General features: G+C 41.8%; 2 protein-coding genes across 2 annotated transcripts; one reads left to right on the plus strand and one right to left on the minus strand.

Annotated features, from left to right (window-relative positions):
* Positions 1-5903: 5903 nt before the first annotated feature.
* On the minus strand, positions 5904-10457 carry LOC116423214 (heat shock 70 kDa protein 1). The gene has a single exon (XM_031965156.1). It carries the CDS (start codon positions 9769-9771, stop codon positions 7840-7842), a length of 1932 nt encoding a protein of 643 aa, XP_031821016.1. The 5' UTR covers positions 9772-10457; the 3' UTR covers positions 5904-7839.
* A 409-nt stretch (positions 10458-10866) lies between these two features.
* On the plus strand, positions 10867-13633 carry LOC100923174 (heat shock 70 kDa protein 1-like). Its single transcript, XM_003768911.4, has one exon. It carries the CDS (start codon positions 11365-11367, stop codon positions 13291-13293), a length of 1929 nt encoding a protein of 642 aa, XP_003768959.2. The 5' UTR covers positions 10867-11364; the 3' UTR covers positions 13294-13633.
* Positions 13634-13877: the final 244 nt, after the last annotated feature.

Below are 13877 nucleotides of genomic sequence, written 5' to 3' on the forward strand. Positions count from 1 at the left end.
TAACAACTTCGGCAAAATATTAGGCTAATTGATTCTCAGCTTCTGTATGCTGCTTGCAAACCTTGTCGGACCCTAAATCAGTGACTGGAATCAGGCAACATTGGTGATTTGGTCAATGATGGTTAGTTACATCCTTTTAGTCTATCCAGTGAAAAGGCTTGAATCTTTTGCTATTTAACTGGGTGCTCTGCTTGTCAGGTTGAGGAGCACACGTTGGGAACTAAGATCCCTCCTGGGTGTGCTGGGCCTCTCCCTGCAAGGACTAAATAAATGCTTTCTCTTTGTACCTGAAGATATTTCTGATTAGTTAATTTAGGGAATGGGGTCTAGCACCTGTCCCCCACACCAGGAAATATTTAACAAAATAAAAATACAATAGAACATAGATAATGTTAACATATAGTTTTCTAAATCATTATGCAATCCACAGATATCCTTTGTGTATGGTCTAGTCCTCCTCCCACTTTCTATTTGATTTAGACATCACTTACTAGATCGTCCCTACTGCCTCTCTTAAATTGTCATTACTGCTAAAAATTTTCATATTGAATACTTTAGACTAGATGACTGCATACCTTAGAGTAGTGATGTCACTAAAAGGTTGGAAGCTGAAAGATCCGTTAATTCCTAAATTTTCTCAGTCATCCCCCCTACTCTCTCCTCTTCTCTCCATTATGTTATTCTGATATGGACTTACTATCTATCCTTGTCAGGAAGCAGCTCAGCCAACTATTTTCAGGCATAACCAATTCCCAGGCTATCCTGTTTGTATAGAGTGATTGGCAGATGGAATTCTTTCTCCCTTGTCTATCCCCCAATTACTATGAATCTTTAAAGAACCTTTGAGATATTCATTAGCATTCCATCTGGCTCCTTGATCCCTCCTTCTGAGCTTCTCCTTTACTTCCCTGGTTTCCTTGAGAAATTCTCAAGGCTGTATTTCCCCTATAGAAGATCTGCTCATGCTGAAGATTTTTGCTAAATTCTTTCCAGGACTAAGCCAACTAGGAGGCACTCTTTTTCTCTCCCTCTTAGTGTCTTCCCTTTAATGTCATCTTTCTCCTTACTCTAGCTAACTCTACTTAGTCTGCTAAACTCCTCTATGAATGAAACCTGCCAGTCAATGGCATGCTCAGGCCTTCCTTTAATGGATTCCTCCAAATTCCTTTCCTTGATGACACCATTGTATAATGTTCTCTTTGGCTCGGTTTTCTTGGGGTCTCTGGAGGCAGCCTTCATTTCAGTTCTGTAATTGCCAGAAGAGTAGCCAGGTGTTAAAGTCCAAAGCCTTTATTGTTTCCTTCAAAGTCTTGTCTCCTTTTCTGGGGCCGAGTTAGCTTTCTTAGAGGCCTATCTCCCTCCTTGGTTCTGAGAGCTTGAGTTCCTGCCTCCTTCTCTGCCCAGTGAATCCTGGCTGAGACTCCTAGTTTATATGCTCTACACTGAGTATAAACCAATCATTATATCACTAGGAAACCATTATTTGTTGCAGGATTAAATCCATGCTAAATTAGATTTAACCATCTTCTCCTCAATACAGAAAAATACAATTTGTCTGTAACTTCTTCCCCTAAATAAACCTACCTTTTGGCAAAAAGAATGGCCATTGTGAATTTGTTACATGTTTATTTTGAACTAGGAATTGCTACCTTAACCTCATCATACCCTCAACTGGGTCTTCACTGCTGCAGAACAATCCTACTATATCTCTCTTTATCAACCCACTACTCCACTTTCCACAGCAGTTCTTTCAAATTTTTTAATTTCATCTTAAACCTCCCATGATTTCCCCCTTTTCCCACTGTTTCAGTGTAGAATCTTGCCTCATTTTTTTACAGGGAAAAAAAAGACTATTTTCCATGAACTCCCTCTTCTCCCCTCTTCCTAATGTTCTTTCACTTAAATGCCTTCTTCCATTATCTCCTCTCTCACACCTCTGTCTTATGTTATGAAGTGGTCTTACTTCTTACCAAGCCTCTAATCTATTTGTTCAGTAATCCCATTCTATCCTGTCTCTTCCAACAGATTGCTTCCTCTGTCATCCCCACTTTATCATTTATCTCCAATCTCTTTCTGTCTACTAACTCATTTCCTATTGTGTATATATTTGCCTCTCCCCTTCCTGAAAAAAAAAAAAAAAAAAAAAAAAAACTTCACTTGATACTTCAACTCCTTTTCTCCTTTACCTCATCTTTTCTTTAAAGTTAAACTTCTTTAAAAAGTTATCTATAATAGGTACCTCTATTTTCTCTCCTCTCATTCTCATTTTAACCCTTATAATCCGGCTTCGGACCTGAAATGGATACTGAATCTCTGAAATTACTCTCTCCAAAAGCTCTTAGTTTCTGAATATAATGGCCTTTTCTCAGTCCTTAAATTGAGGTTCAAAAGGGTTGGAATCACAGATAGGTGTCAGGAGATATCTCCAAAGAATTTGCAGGTTTAAACTCATCTCCAAGTCAAGGGGAAAAGTTCATTGTAATTGTAACACCAATTGAAGCAGGCTAAGTTCCAAAATTATTAACAAAGAACCAAGAGAAAGAAGATACACTTATAGGACAAAGTTAAAGAGAACAGACCTTCATGTTACTTGTTTGCTAATTTTATGGTTTAGAGATAGATCTGAGGTATGATCTGTTACTATTGTTTCAGGAACTTAGTTATTACTGATCAACAGGTCATCTGACAGTCATGTTTGTAACTTCTCTTCTACCGTTTGTCAGAGAGAACAGCCGTTGTCGTTGTGAATTCTTCACATGACCAAACCCCAACATTTGGTGCCTGCCATCATCTGTTGTCTACATTAGTCACATCATTTTCAGACATCCCAAACTGGATGCCCCATAGCTATTTTAAATTCAATACATCCAAAACTAAACTCAGTATCCCTTCATCCCCCAACCCTTTACCTGCTCTACACACACACACACACACACACACACACACACACACCACACACACACATCCCTTTCCTATTACCATAGAAAGATGTACACTGATCTTCTGACTCTAGAAACAAGACACTCCATCTCTATGTTCCAGGCATTTTTTTTTCCTAACTGGATTGCTCTCCTTCTCCTCTCTGACTAGTGATCTCTCTGGCTTACTTTAAGTCGCAAAGTAAAGTGCCATCTCCTACAGAAAGCCTTTCTCAATACATCTTAATCCTAATGTCTTCCTTCTATTAACTATTTCCTATTTATCATGTATGTAGCATGCTTTGTATATGTTTATTTGCATGTTGTCTCCCACATTTGTTTATACACAAATTCCTTTTTTGTAATCCCAGCACTTAAGCACAATGTAGGCACTTAAAATGTTTTTTGATTGAAAGAATTCAGACAAATAAATCCTATTTATGTATGTGCAAAAGGACTTGGGACTTAGAACCTGTCAAGTAGATCTAAGCTAAGCTTAGAAATTGGAGTGTTGGAAGCATAACCTAGGAATTGCTACCATAACCTCATCATAACCTCAACTGGGCCTTCACTGCTGCAGAACAATCCTACTATATCTCTCTTTATCAACCCACACAGAGCCTGCACCTTTGACAACTTGGTCCTCGAGATATTTAATAGCTACAACAATGATCCTAGGTTGTAGCAAAATGGAGCATGGTATTTCACACACATAATAACCCACATTATGTACATCATTCCCTTCTATAAATCCCTTTGCTCATGAAAACACTTTGAGGGAGGTACTATAATAATTATTTTATTTGCATTTTAAAAGATGAATCATAGGTTAAGTGATTTTCCCAGAGTCAAAGCTAGTAAATATCAGAGCTGGGATTCGAATTGAGTTCTCGTAATTCCAAGTCTTGTGCTTTCCAATGCCACGTACACAATTAATTAATAACTACATTGCAAAATACACCATTATCTATACATAGTAAAAAGAGTACAAGCAAAATTTTCAAAGTTCTAAGGAAGGAAAAATCATTCCTTAGAGATGATCAGGCAAGATTTCATAATAGTGGCAATATGAAAATTTGGAAAGTTCACAAATGTGATGCTTCAGAATGACAATTCAGGTTTATCATTGTACATCCAGGAAGGCCTCTAGGTGGGTTTGGCATATGAACATTCTGAATTAAAGACTGTCAGAGAACAATGGGACCTTAAAATCATATAACCTAACTTCATTTTATAGAATAAAGAGGCTATCTAAGGTCACATAGCAAACTACTAGTGGAGTTAGGATCAGGACTTCCGTCTTTTGCCTCATTCCTGTACTTTTCCATTACACCATGTTCTGTAACCCTTCAGTATTTGGTCCACAGAAATTCTCCTGTCCTCTGCAACAAAGCTGTTCCAGAGTATTCCTGAAGTTCTAGTTCTATGATCTTATGATTTTGCTATTCTTCCAGTACAAAACCATCACCAATTGTATCTCATTATTGGAGCATCATTCTTTTTTTTTATTTTTTATTTTATTTTATTTTTTTATTTAATAGCCTTTTATTTACAGGATATATACATGGGTAACTTTACAGCATTAACAATTGCCAAACCTCTTGTTCCAATTTTTCACCTCTTACCCACCCCCCACCCCCTCCCCTAGATGGCAGGATGACCAGTAGATGTTAAATATATTAAAATATAAATTAGATACACAATAAGTATACCTGACCAAAACGTTATTTTGCTGTAGAAAAAGAATCAGACTCTGAAATATTGTACAATTAGCTTGTGAAGGAAATCAAAAATGCAGGTGTGCATAAATATAGGGATTGGGAATTCAATGTAATGGTTTTTAGTCATCTCCCAGAGTTCTTTTTCTGGGCATAGCTGGTTCAGTTCATTACTGCTCCTTTGGAAATGATTTGGTTGATCTCGTGAGCATCATTCTTCATTCCCTTTTTAGTCCCTGTCCTTTGGGTTCATTGAAGCCCTTACACCTGACTAAAACAACAATTTCTGCTCCTTCCCTCCCCCATTATAACTGTAATTTCCAGGAGTCAATCAATGGCTTAAAGCAGGGCTTCTTAAACTTTTTCTACTTGAGAACCCTTTTCAAGAAATCTTTATGTAATCCTTATAGTACATAAGTATATATGATAGGTATACAAACCAAATATTTACTGATAATAAATCATAATTTCATGACCTACACATTCAGTTACAAGAACCCCGAGAAATTGAGACCCAGTTTAAGAAACTGGTGATTAAGTTTGGAATCTCCTCACCAAATGACTTGGCTGCTGAAGCTAGAGAAAACCCCTTTTTATAATGGTGGCTGTAAAGTATTAGTTTTTGGTATAATCCAACATTTCACTTATTTCTCCACAGAAATCCTATATAGTGGTTAGATTATATAATATTATAATTCATCAATAGTTTGAGTTAAATTGGCTGGCCCAGGAACTTGATAATCAAGTTTAACAACAAGTTAAACAAGTTTAACAACAACAACAGGAAAAAGATTTACTAAATGCTAATGTTTTGATTGGCTCAACATCTGTAAGGACTACTTTTGTTTTAAAAGCACTAATTTTTTTTAAAATGCTTTTTAAATCAAATTTCTCTCTAATTGGAGTAATATTTGGGCATATTTTTTTGAGCTGGCATATCCAACAGGATTTGTCCATCCTCACCTTTTTGCCACTATAGTTAATGAGATAGCACCCCACTTTTAAAACATTGTGGACCCATAGCTATTGTACTTTTTAATGAAAACTCTGGCAATTTTAATTTTAATCTTGAGTTTATAAATGTTTTGTGTGAAATAACTTTATAGGTTACCATGGCAATATTATGACCTAGTGGCCAGCTTTTAGATGACAAATATCTTTGTTCTCAAGCTGCAAAGTAGGTAACATAATTTATTTAAAAATAAATAAAACAAAAACATTGTCTAAGCCCTATAAAATTCACCTGAACAGAATGTCATGTCTTTTCTTTTTTTTTTTTTTTGGTCCATTCCTCCATGGTACTTAGTACAGAAGTCTATACAATCTATAGATATTTTATATGACTTAGTAATGACATTGAAATATAATATTCAGTACTCCATGTTTTATTCAACTAAATAATTCTATCTCCAGAAACAAAGATTTTTCTAAACTTTTTTGAATTAAAGGACTTTAAAGTTTTAAATGAACTTGACCCTGGAAATAAACATCTACATATTAAGGAATTGAGGAAAAATAACCACTAGTAACAAGCAGGGACAACTTATCAACATAGACACAAGGACACACACTAGGAATGCAACCAAAAACATACATTTTTTTCCCCACAGGAATGCTCAGATTTTTCCTGCAAAATAAGATGGGAATTGAAAATTATGAAGGCCTTGATAGGCACAGTCCTCAACTTGATCTGGCCTAACTTGTAATAAGGATTGTGCTTTCCCCTCATTATCATCTGGTTGGGATCTTAGCTATAGGTACAGTGGAAGCTTCAGCTCCCCATTTCCCAATTTAAGAATCATTCCTACTCAAGACAACTGACAATTTCTATCCCAGTTTCCCAAATAATAATATGCCTAATTCTGTCTTTTCAGCTAGAAACTTGATAGAGATACTTCTTGTCATCCCTTGATAAATGAAGTTCCTCTCTCCAGGATTGTATCCTGTATTCTTATAGTTTAACAAAAGAAATTGTGATGCAAAGTAAAAGAATGGGAGTTGAAATTCTAGCTCTGCTGTGTAATAGGCATGCAATTGAATAAACTAGCTTTTAAGTTCCCTTGCAAGCTCTAAATCCACAATATAGTTTTTGTTCTTTAGGAACTTAATAACATCTTCCTTTCTGGGTCTTTTGACAGAACTTATCACTTGCTAGAAAATCCGATACCAGGGATGGGGTAAGTTGAGAGGAATTTTTTGTCTGTGTTCCTGTGGTTCTGGGTCCCATGTTGGTAGAGTATTACTTCCCTTGGGTTTTTAGTGTTTTGTCAGTGATTGAAGGCCATTCTTGTAGTTCCTGAACCTTCAACCCCTCAGTTCAACAATTATTCTCATGAATCCACTGCTCATACCCTCAAGCCCTATCCCTATACTCTCTTCAATCTTAAAGGTTATTCCCAACTACAGCATTTACCTATACCCTCAACTCCCAGACCAAGTTTTATTACAATCTATATATTACCTACTATTTCTTAGAATACCTCTATTAAAGGAAAACTAAGATACAGGACCAAGTAAGAAAAGGGGCCTCACCTTTAAAATCCTAGGGCTCTGTACACTGTAATCATTCAGTGAACAGATCTAAAAACACTCTTGCCCCCTTTTTTAAAAACCCAAAGTCTTTTATCAGCAAAAATCCCATTTCCTTCTCAGAATTCAAAGGTGTTTCCCTTAGCTCTCCCTCCTTCTTCCAAACCCTGATTTATCTCACTAACCCACCCACAAACCAGGCACCTTCCACTCACCAAATTCATTATACCCTTCTCTCAGAAAAATCATGGTTTTCTCTACTTAGTGAAAATCATGTTTTACATAATCCCATTGCCATTTCATCTAAACCTTTAATCAAAACAAATTACTATTTAGGCAAAAGTAGGACCACCCCCCCCAAAAAAAAAGACACTAATGATTCATTTTGAATTTTTATTTTTACTATTTATTTTTACTATTTTCTAAGTCATTTACTACTGAAAATAAAAATAAATGAGTTATGAACAAGTGCATAACAATATTAATTCACTCCCAAGCTCAGGGAAAAAAACTAAAAATGAAAACATTAAAAGGACAGAGGTCTATACTATCTCACAATTATTATATAAGCATGATAGGGAATTTAAAAGAGCAAAATCATAATGGAAGGAAAGATCACCCAAATTCCCAGAAGCTCAAAGTGTAACATAGTCAAGTGGTGGAAGAAAATACAATTAATCCACCTCTTCAATAGTGGGGCCTGTTCCAGAGCTTGAATGCTGGGACTGAGCCCCACAACTTTCCCCCGAAGGACCACCAGCTCCCTGGTAAAGGCCAGTAATAATAGGGTTACACACCTGCTCCAATTCCTTTCTCTTATGCTCAAACTCTTCTTTTTCAGCCAGCTGGTTGGCATCAAGCCAAGAGATAGCCTCTTGGCATTTCTCCAGCACTTTTCTCTTGTCTTCCTCACTAATCTTGCCTTTCAGACCTTCATCTTCCACTGCACTTTTCATGTTGAAAGCATAAGATTCCAGAGCATTTTTAGCTGCAACTTTCTCCCTCTGGGCCTCATCTTCTGATTTATATTTTTCTGCATCACGCACCATTCGCTCAATTTCTTCCTTGCTCAGGCGACCTTTATCATTAGTGATGGTGATCTTGTTGGCTTTGCCTGTGCTCTTATCCATAGCGGTGACATTCAGAATTCCATTGGCATCAATATCAAAGGTTACCTCAATCTGGGGGACACCACGGGGAGCAGGAGGAATGCCACTCAGGTCAAAACGGCCCAGCAGGTTGTTGTCCTTGGTCATGGCCCGTTCTCCCTCATATACCTGGATCAGTACACCCGGCTGGTTGTCAGAATAGGTGGTAAAGATCTGGGTCTGTTTGGTGGGGATGGTGGAGTTGCGTTTGATCAGTGCTGTCATCACACCTCCTGCTGTCTCCAGCCCCAGGGAAAGGGGAGCCACATCCAACAGCAACAGGTCCTGCACTTTCTCTGATTTATCACCCATCAGAATGGCTGCCTGCACTGCTGCTCCATAGGCTACAGCCTCATCAGGGTTGATACTCTTGTTCAGGTCTCTGCCATTGAAGAAATCCTGCAGAAGTTTCTGTACTTTGGGGATTCGGGTGGAGCCACCCACAAGGACGACGTCGTTAATTTTGGCTTTGTCCATCTTGGCATCTCGCAGGGCTTTCTCTACGGGCTCCAGGGTACCCCGGAACAGATCCGAGCACAGCTCTTCAAACCTTGCCCTAGTGACAGAAGTATAAAAGTCAATGCCTTCAAACAAGGAGTCAATTTCAAGATTGGCTTGGGTGCTGGAAGACAGGGTTCTCTTAGCTCTTTCACAGGCTGTTCGAAGTCTTCTCACAGCACGCTTGTTCTGGCTAATATCTTTCTTATGTTTTCGCTTGAATTCCTCAACAAAGTGGTTTACTAGTCGATTATCAAAGTCCTCCCCACCCAGGTGGGTGTCTCCTGCAGTGGATTTCACCTCAAAAATCCCGTCATCAATGGTAAGGATGGAGACATCAAAAGTGCCCCCACCCAGATCAAAGATCAGCACATGTCTCTCTCCCTGACTAGCTTTATCTAGTCCATAGGCAATGGCAGCTGCTGTCGGTTCATTGATGATCCTCAGCACGTTCAGGCCAGCGATCACTCCAGCATCCTTGGTGGCCTGGCGTTGAGAGTCATTGAAATAGGCCGGGACAGTGATGACTGCATTGGTGACCGCATGACCCAAGTAGGCCTCAGCAGTCTCCTTCATTTTGGTCAACACCATGGAGGAGATCTCTTCAGGATAGAAGGCCTTGTTTTCCCCTTTGTAGGACACTTGAACTTTAGGCTTACCCCCATCGTTTATCACCTGGAAGGGCCAGTGCTTCATGTCCGACTGGACCACCGAATCTCCAAATTTACGGCCGATCAGCCTTTTGGCGTCAAAGACTGTGTTCTGAGGATTCATGGCCACCTGGTTTTTGGCTGCATCTCCAATGAGTCTCTCTGTGTCTGTGAAGGCCACATAGCTGGGGGTGGTTCGGTTGCCCTGGTCATTGGCGATGATCTCCACCTTGCCATGCTGGAACACTCCCACGCAGGAGTAGGTGGTGCCCAGATCGATGCCGATGGCGGTACCTTTGGCCGATGACATCCTGGAAAATGTCTCCACAATTCTGATTCTGGAAGCTCAGTCCAGAAAACTGCAAGGACAGTCCTCACGGAACAGGTTCCTCTTGCGGGAGAGCCTTGGGAAAAATACGCCTTTACTGGGGATTTTCCAGAAGGCTTAAATTATGGCCGTCTCACCAAGGTTTCGGAGCCTCTGTGTTCCAGAGATCGGAAGTTTCAGTGGCGCAGTTACTCCAGTTCGCAGGCTGTCAGAAGCTGCTGCAATGCTCCGTATTTATTTATTCTCCCAAGGACCTATTCTTTTCCGCATGTGTCAGCCAATCACAGCGTTCCTGGGGCGGTGTTCCCTTCTCTTTCCCTCCCCCACCTTGCTCGGGAATTTTCCAGTGATTTCGCGCCGTGAGGGAGGCTTTTAGGGGTCCAGGTCCTACCCAAAAGCAACTCCGACCAATCACGGCGGGCGTCCCGCCCCCCTTCAGAACTTTCGGGACATTTCTGGGGTTCCTGAGAAGTACGATTTTGGCGGCGGAAGAAAATGGAGAAGAGGACCCTTACGCAGGGTGTGCACAGCCGATTTTGGGGCCTCTCACCGCACTTTGTTACCATGACAGCTTTGTCACCCTCAGTCTCTCTGTCTCTGCCTTTCTGTCACTCTTCCTCTCCACACAGACACACATTCTCTGTCACGGTCTCCCTCTCTCCAGGTCTATTTTTTTCTCTCTCCTTGTCTCTCTCTGTCTCTGTCTCTCCCTCATTGGATCGCTCTCCTTCTTAGGAATGAGTATAAAGTAAAATTGGTTGTGGGTTTGTTGCGTCATTTGGCCTACTGGAGTGACTGGGGCTTTGTTTACGTTAATGACCACTTCGTAGTAGTGGGCGAAGAGCAAAAAGCCAGAGGAGAGTTAGAAAGGTGCATGAAATTCTAGACTGAAGTCAGAACAGGGTGGGGGTGGGGTGGGGCAGAGGCTACGGGAGATTCTGATTGGACCCTAAACAGTGGGGGGAGGGGCGACTGCCTAAGACTGAGAAAGTTCCCTAAAGTTCGGGAGAAGGACCTGAACCAGCGCCCTGGGAGGGAGGCGGGGCCTTGGGCGGAGCAGGGAAGAAGAGATGGGCGGGAGGGTGGGGCTTATGGGGATCGTGATTGGTTGGCCCTGTCCCAAAGAGGTGGGACCTGCAGTTCAGACCGTTGTGAACGTTGCTGTGACAGGGTGTCAGAGAGAAAGACTCTTCGGGAGCATCTTAGGGCCGTAATTAGTTAAAACGAGGAGGGGAGAGGGGAGAGTTTAGGAAGGGGGCTGGATGTTCATGAGAGGCGGGGGAAAAAACCCTCCTGAGGGAACAGCCTCCTGAGGTGACTCCCCCTAAAAGAGCCTTGGCCCCACTTTTTCCTTTTCCTCTAACCCAAAGGAAAATTGAACTGAACCTGCCAAAGGGGACATTAATTCTGGAGAAAACTGGTGGGAGTGGGGCAGTGTGTACAAGCTTTCAGAGAGGCCAGGTCTCTCCCCAAGTGTTATCAGAAAACTCCCACTCACCCTGAGAGAACCCTACTCAATAGTCATCTTGACAGGGACACATATCCTTTAGCCTTCCCGGAGCTTGTGGGAGAGTCATGTCATCTACCAAAGGTACCGCCATCGGCATCGATCTGGGCACCACCTACTCCTGCGTGGGAGTGTTCCAGCATGGCAAGGTGGAGATCATCGCCAATGACCAGGGCAACCGAACCACCCCCAGCTATGTGGCCTTCACAGACACAGAGAGACTCATTGGAGATGCAGCCAAAAACCAGGTGGCCATGAATCCTCAGAACACAGTCTTTGATGCCAAAAGGCTGATCGGCCGTAAATTTGGAGATTCGGTGGTCCAGTCGGACATGAAGCACTGGCCCTTCCAGGTGATAAACGATGGGGGTAAGCCTAAAGTTCAAGTGTCCTACAAAGGGGAAAACAAGGCCTTCTATCCTGAAGAGATCTCCTCCATGGTGTTGACCAAAATGAAGGAGACTGCTGAGGCCTACTTGGGTCATGCGGTCACCAATGCAGTCATCACTGTCCCGGCCTATTTCAATGACTCTCAACGCCAGGCCACCAAGGATGCTGGAGTGATCGCTGGCCTGAACGTGCTGAGGATCATCAATGAACCGACAGCAGCTGCCATTGCCTATGGACTAGATAAAGCTAGTCAGGGAGAGAGACATGTGCTGATCTTTGATCTGGGTGGGGGCACTTTTGATGTCTCCATCCTTACCATTGATGACGGGATTTTTGAGGTGAAATCCACTGCAGGAGACACCCACCTGGGTGGGGAGGACTTTGATAATCGACTAGTAAACCACTTTGTTGAGGAATTCAAGCGAAAACATAAGAAAGATATTAGCCAGAACAAGCGTGCTGTGAGAAGACTTCGAACAGCCTGTGAAAGAGCTAAGAGAACCCTGTCTTCCAGCACCCAAGCCAATCTTGAAATTGACTCCTTGTTTGAAGGCATTGACTTTTATACTTCTGTCACTAGGGCAAGGTTTGAAGAGCTGTGCTCGGATCTGTTCCGGGGTACCCTGGAGCCCGTAGAGAAAGCCCTGCGAGATGCCAAGATGGACAAAGCCAAAATTAACGACGTCGTCCTTGTGGGTGGCTCCACCCGAATCCCCAAAGTACAGAAACTTCTGCAGGATTTCTTCAATGGCAGAGACCTGAACAAGAGTATCAACCCTGATGAGGCTGTAGCCTATGGAGCAGCAGTGCAGGCAGCCATTCTGATGGGTGATAAATCAGAGAAAGTGCAGGACCTGTTGCTGTTGGATGTGGCTCCCCTTTCCCTGGGGCTGGAGACAGCAGGAGGTGTGATGACAGCACTGATCAAACGCAACTCCACCATCCCCACCAAACAGACCCAGATCTTTACCACCTATTCTGACAACCAGCCGGGTGTACTGATCCAGGTATATGAGGGAGAACGGGCCATGACCAAGGACAACAACCTGCTGGGCCGTTTTGACCTGAGTGGCATTCCTCCTGCTCCCCGTGGTGTCCCCCAGATTGAGGTAACCTTTGATATTGATGCCAATGGAATTCTGAATGTCACCGCTATGGATAAGAGCACAGGCAAAGCCAACAAGATCACCATCACTAATGATAAAGGTCGCCTGAGCAAGGAAGAAATTGAGCGAATGGTGCGTGATGCAGAAAAATATAAATCAGAAGATGAGGCCCAGAGGGAGAAAGTTGCTGCTAAAAATGCTCTGGAATCTTATGCCTTCAATATGAAGAATGCAGTGAGTGAGGAAAGCTTGAAGGGAAAGATCAGTGAAGATGACAAGAAAAAAGTGTTAGATAAATGCCAAGAAGTCCTTTCCTGGCTGGAGTCCAATCAGCTAGCTGAGAAGGAGGAGTATGAGCATAAGAGGAAAGAATTAGAGCAGGTGTGTAATCCTATCATCACTAAGCTCTATCAAGGATGTGAGGGAGGCCTGGGGGGCACTTGTGGATATGTTCCTCCCAAAGGACCCCCCTCTGGCCCCACTATTGAGGAAGTGGACTAATAGCCTCATCCATGTGGGATTAGAGGACCCTGAGGAGCCTCTAGCCCACTTTTTGCCTCTTGCCCCATTTCTCCAGCACCAATTGTGCCTTCTGAATTGACTGCATCTGTATCACAATTGTCCTTGCCCATCCTAGAAGGATTTTAGTGATTACTTTTCTGCTTCCACATCTCACAATGCTGTTTGGATACTGGAATAGTACTCTTAGAATAATAACAAGGCCTTTTTTGGACTAGTTAGGTGAATTTGAATTTCTGTTTATTTTTAATCTGGCCCTGGATTTTGTCCATCCAGGGAGTTGAGTTGTTTATTGCTCAATAAATTTGTGCTTAAAGGAAAAGATGTGTGATATTTTGGGACTCTAAGCATGGTAACTGTGAAAGACTGATATGAATGAATATGCCTGATTGCTGAGGGTGGTCAGGCAAAGTCACATAGGTAAGGAAACCAATATTTAAATACAATTTTCTTTTACTTAATCTTTATTCTCCTTAACCTTTCTGCAGTTTTTTGTGCTACTTCTAAATTTTGCCATGACATTGCACTCCTGATTCTCCTCTCTGATTATTTTTTCTGTATCCCTT

Source organism: Sarcophilus harrisii, chromosome 4 (assembly GCF_902635505.1).
Source record: "Sarcophilus harrisii chromosome 4, mSarHar1.11, whole genome shotgun sequence".
NCBI classification, from domain to species: Eukaryota; Metazoa; Chordata; class Mammalia; order Dasyuromorphia; family Dasyuridae; genus Sarcophilus; species Sarcophilus harrisii.

Coding starts and splice junctions, on each gene's coding strand:
- LOC100923174 (XM_003768911.4), top strand. CDS start 11,365: ATGTCATCTACCAAAGGTACCGCCATCGGCATCGATCTGGGCACCACC.
- LOC116423214 (XM_031965156.1), bottom strand. CDS start 9,771: ATGTCATCGGCCAAAGGTACCGCCATCGGCATCGATCTGGGCACCACC.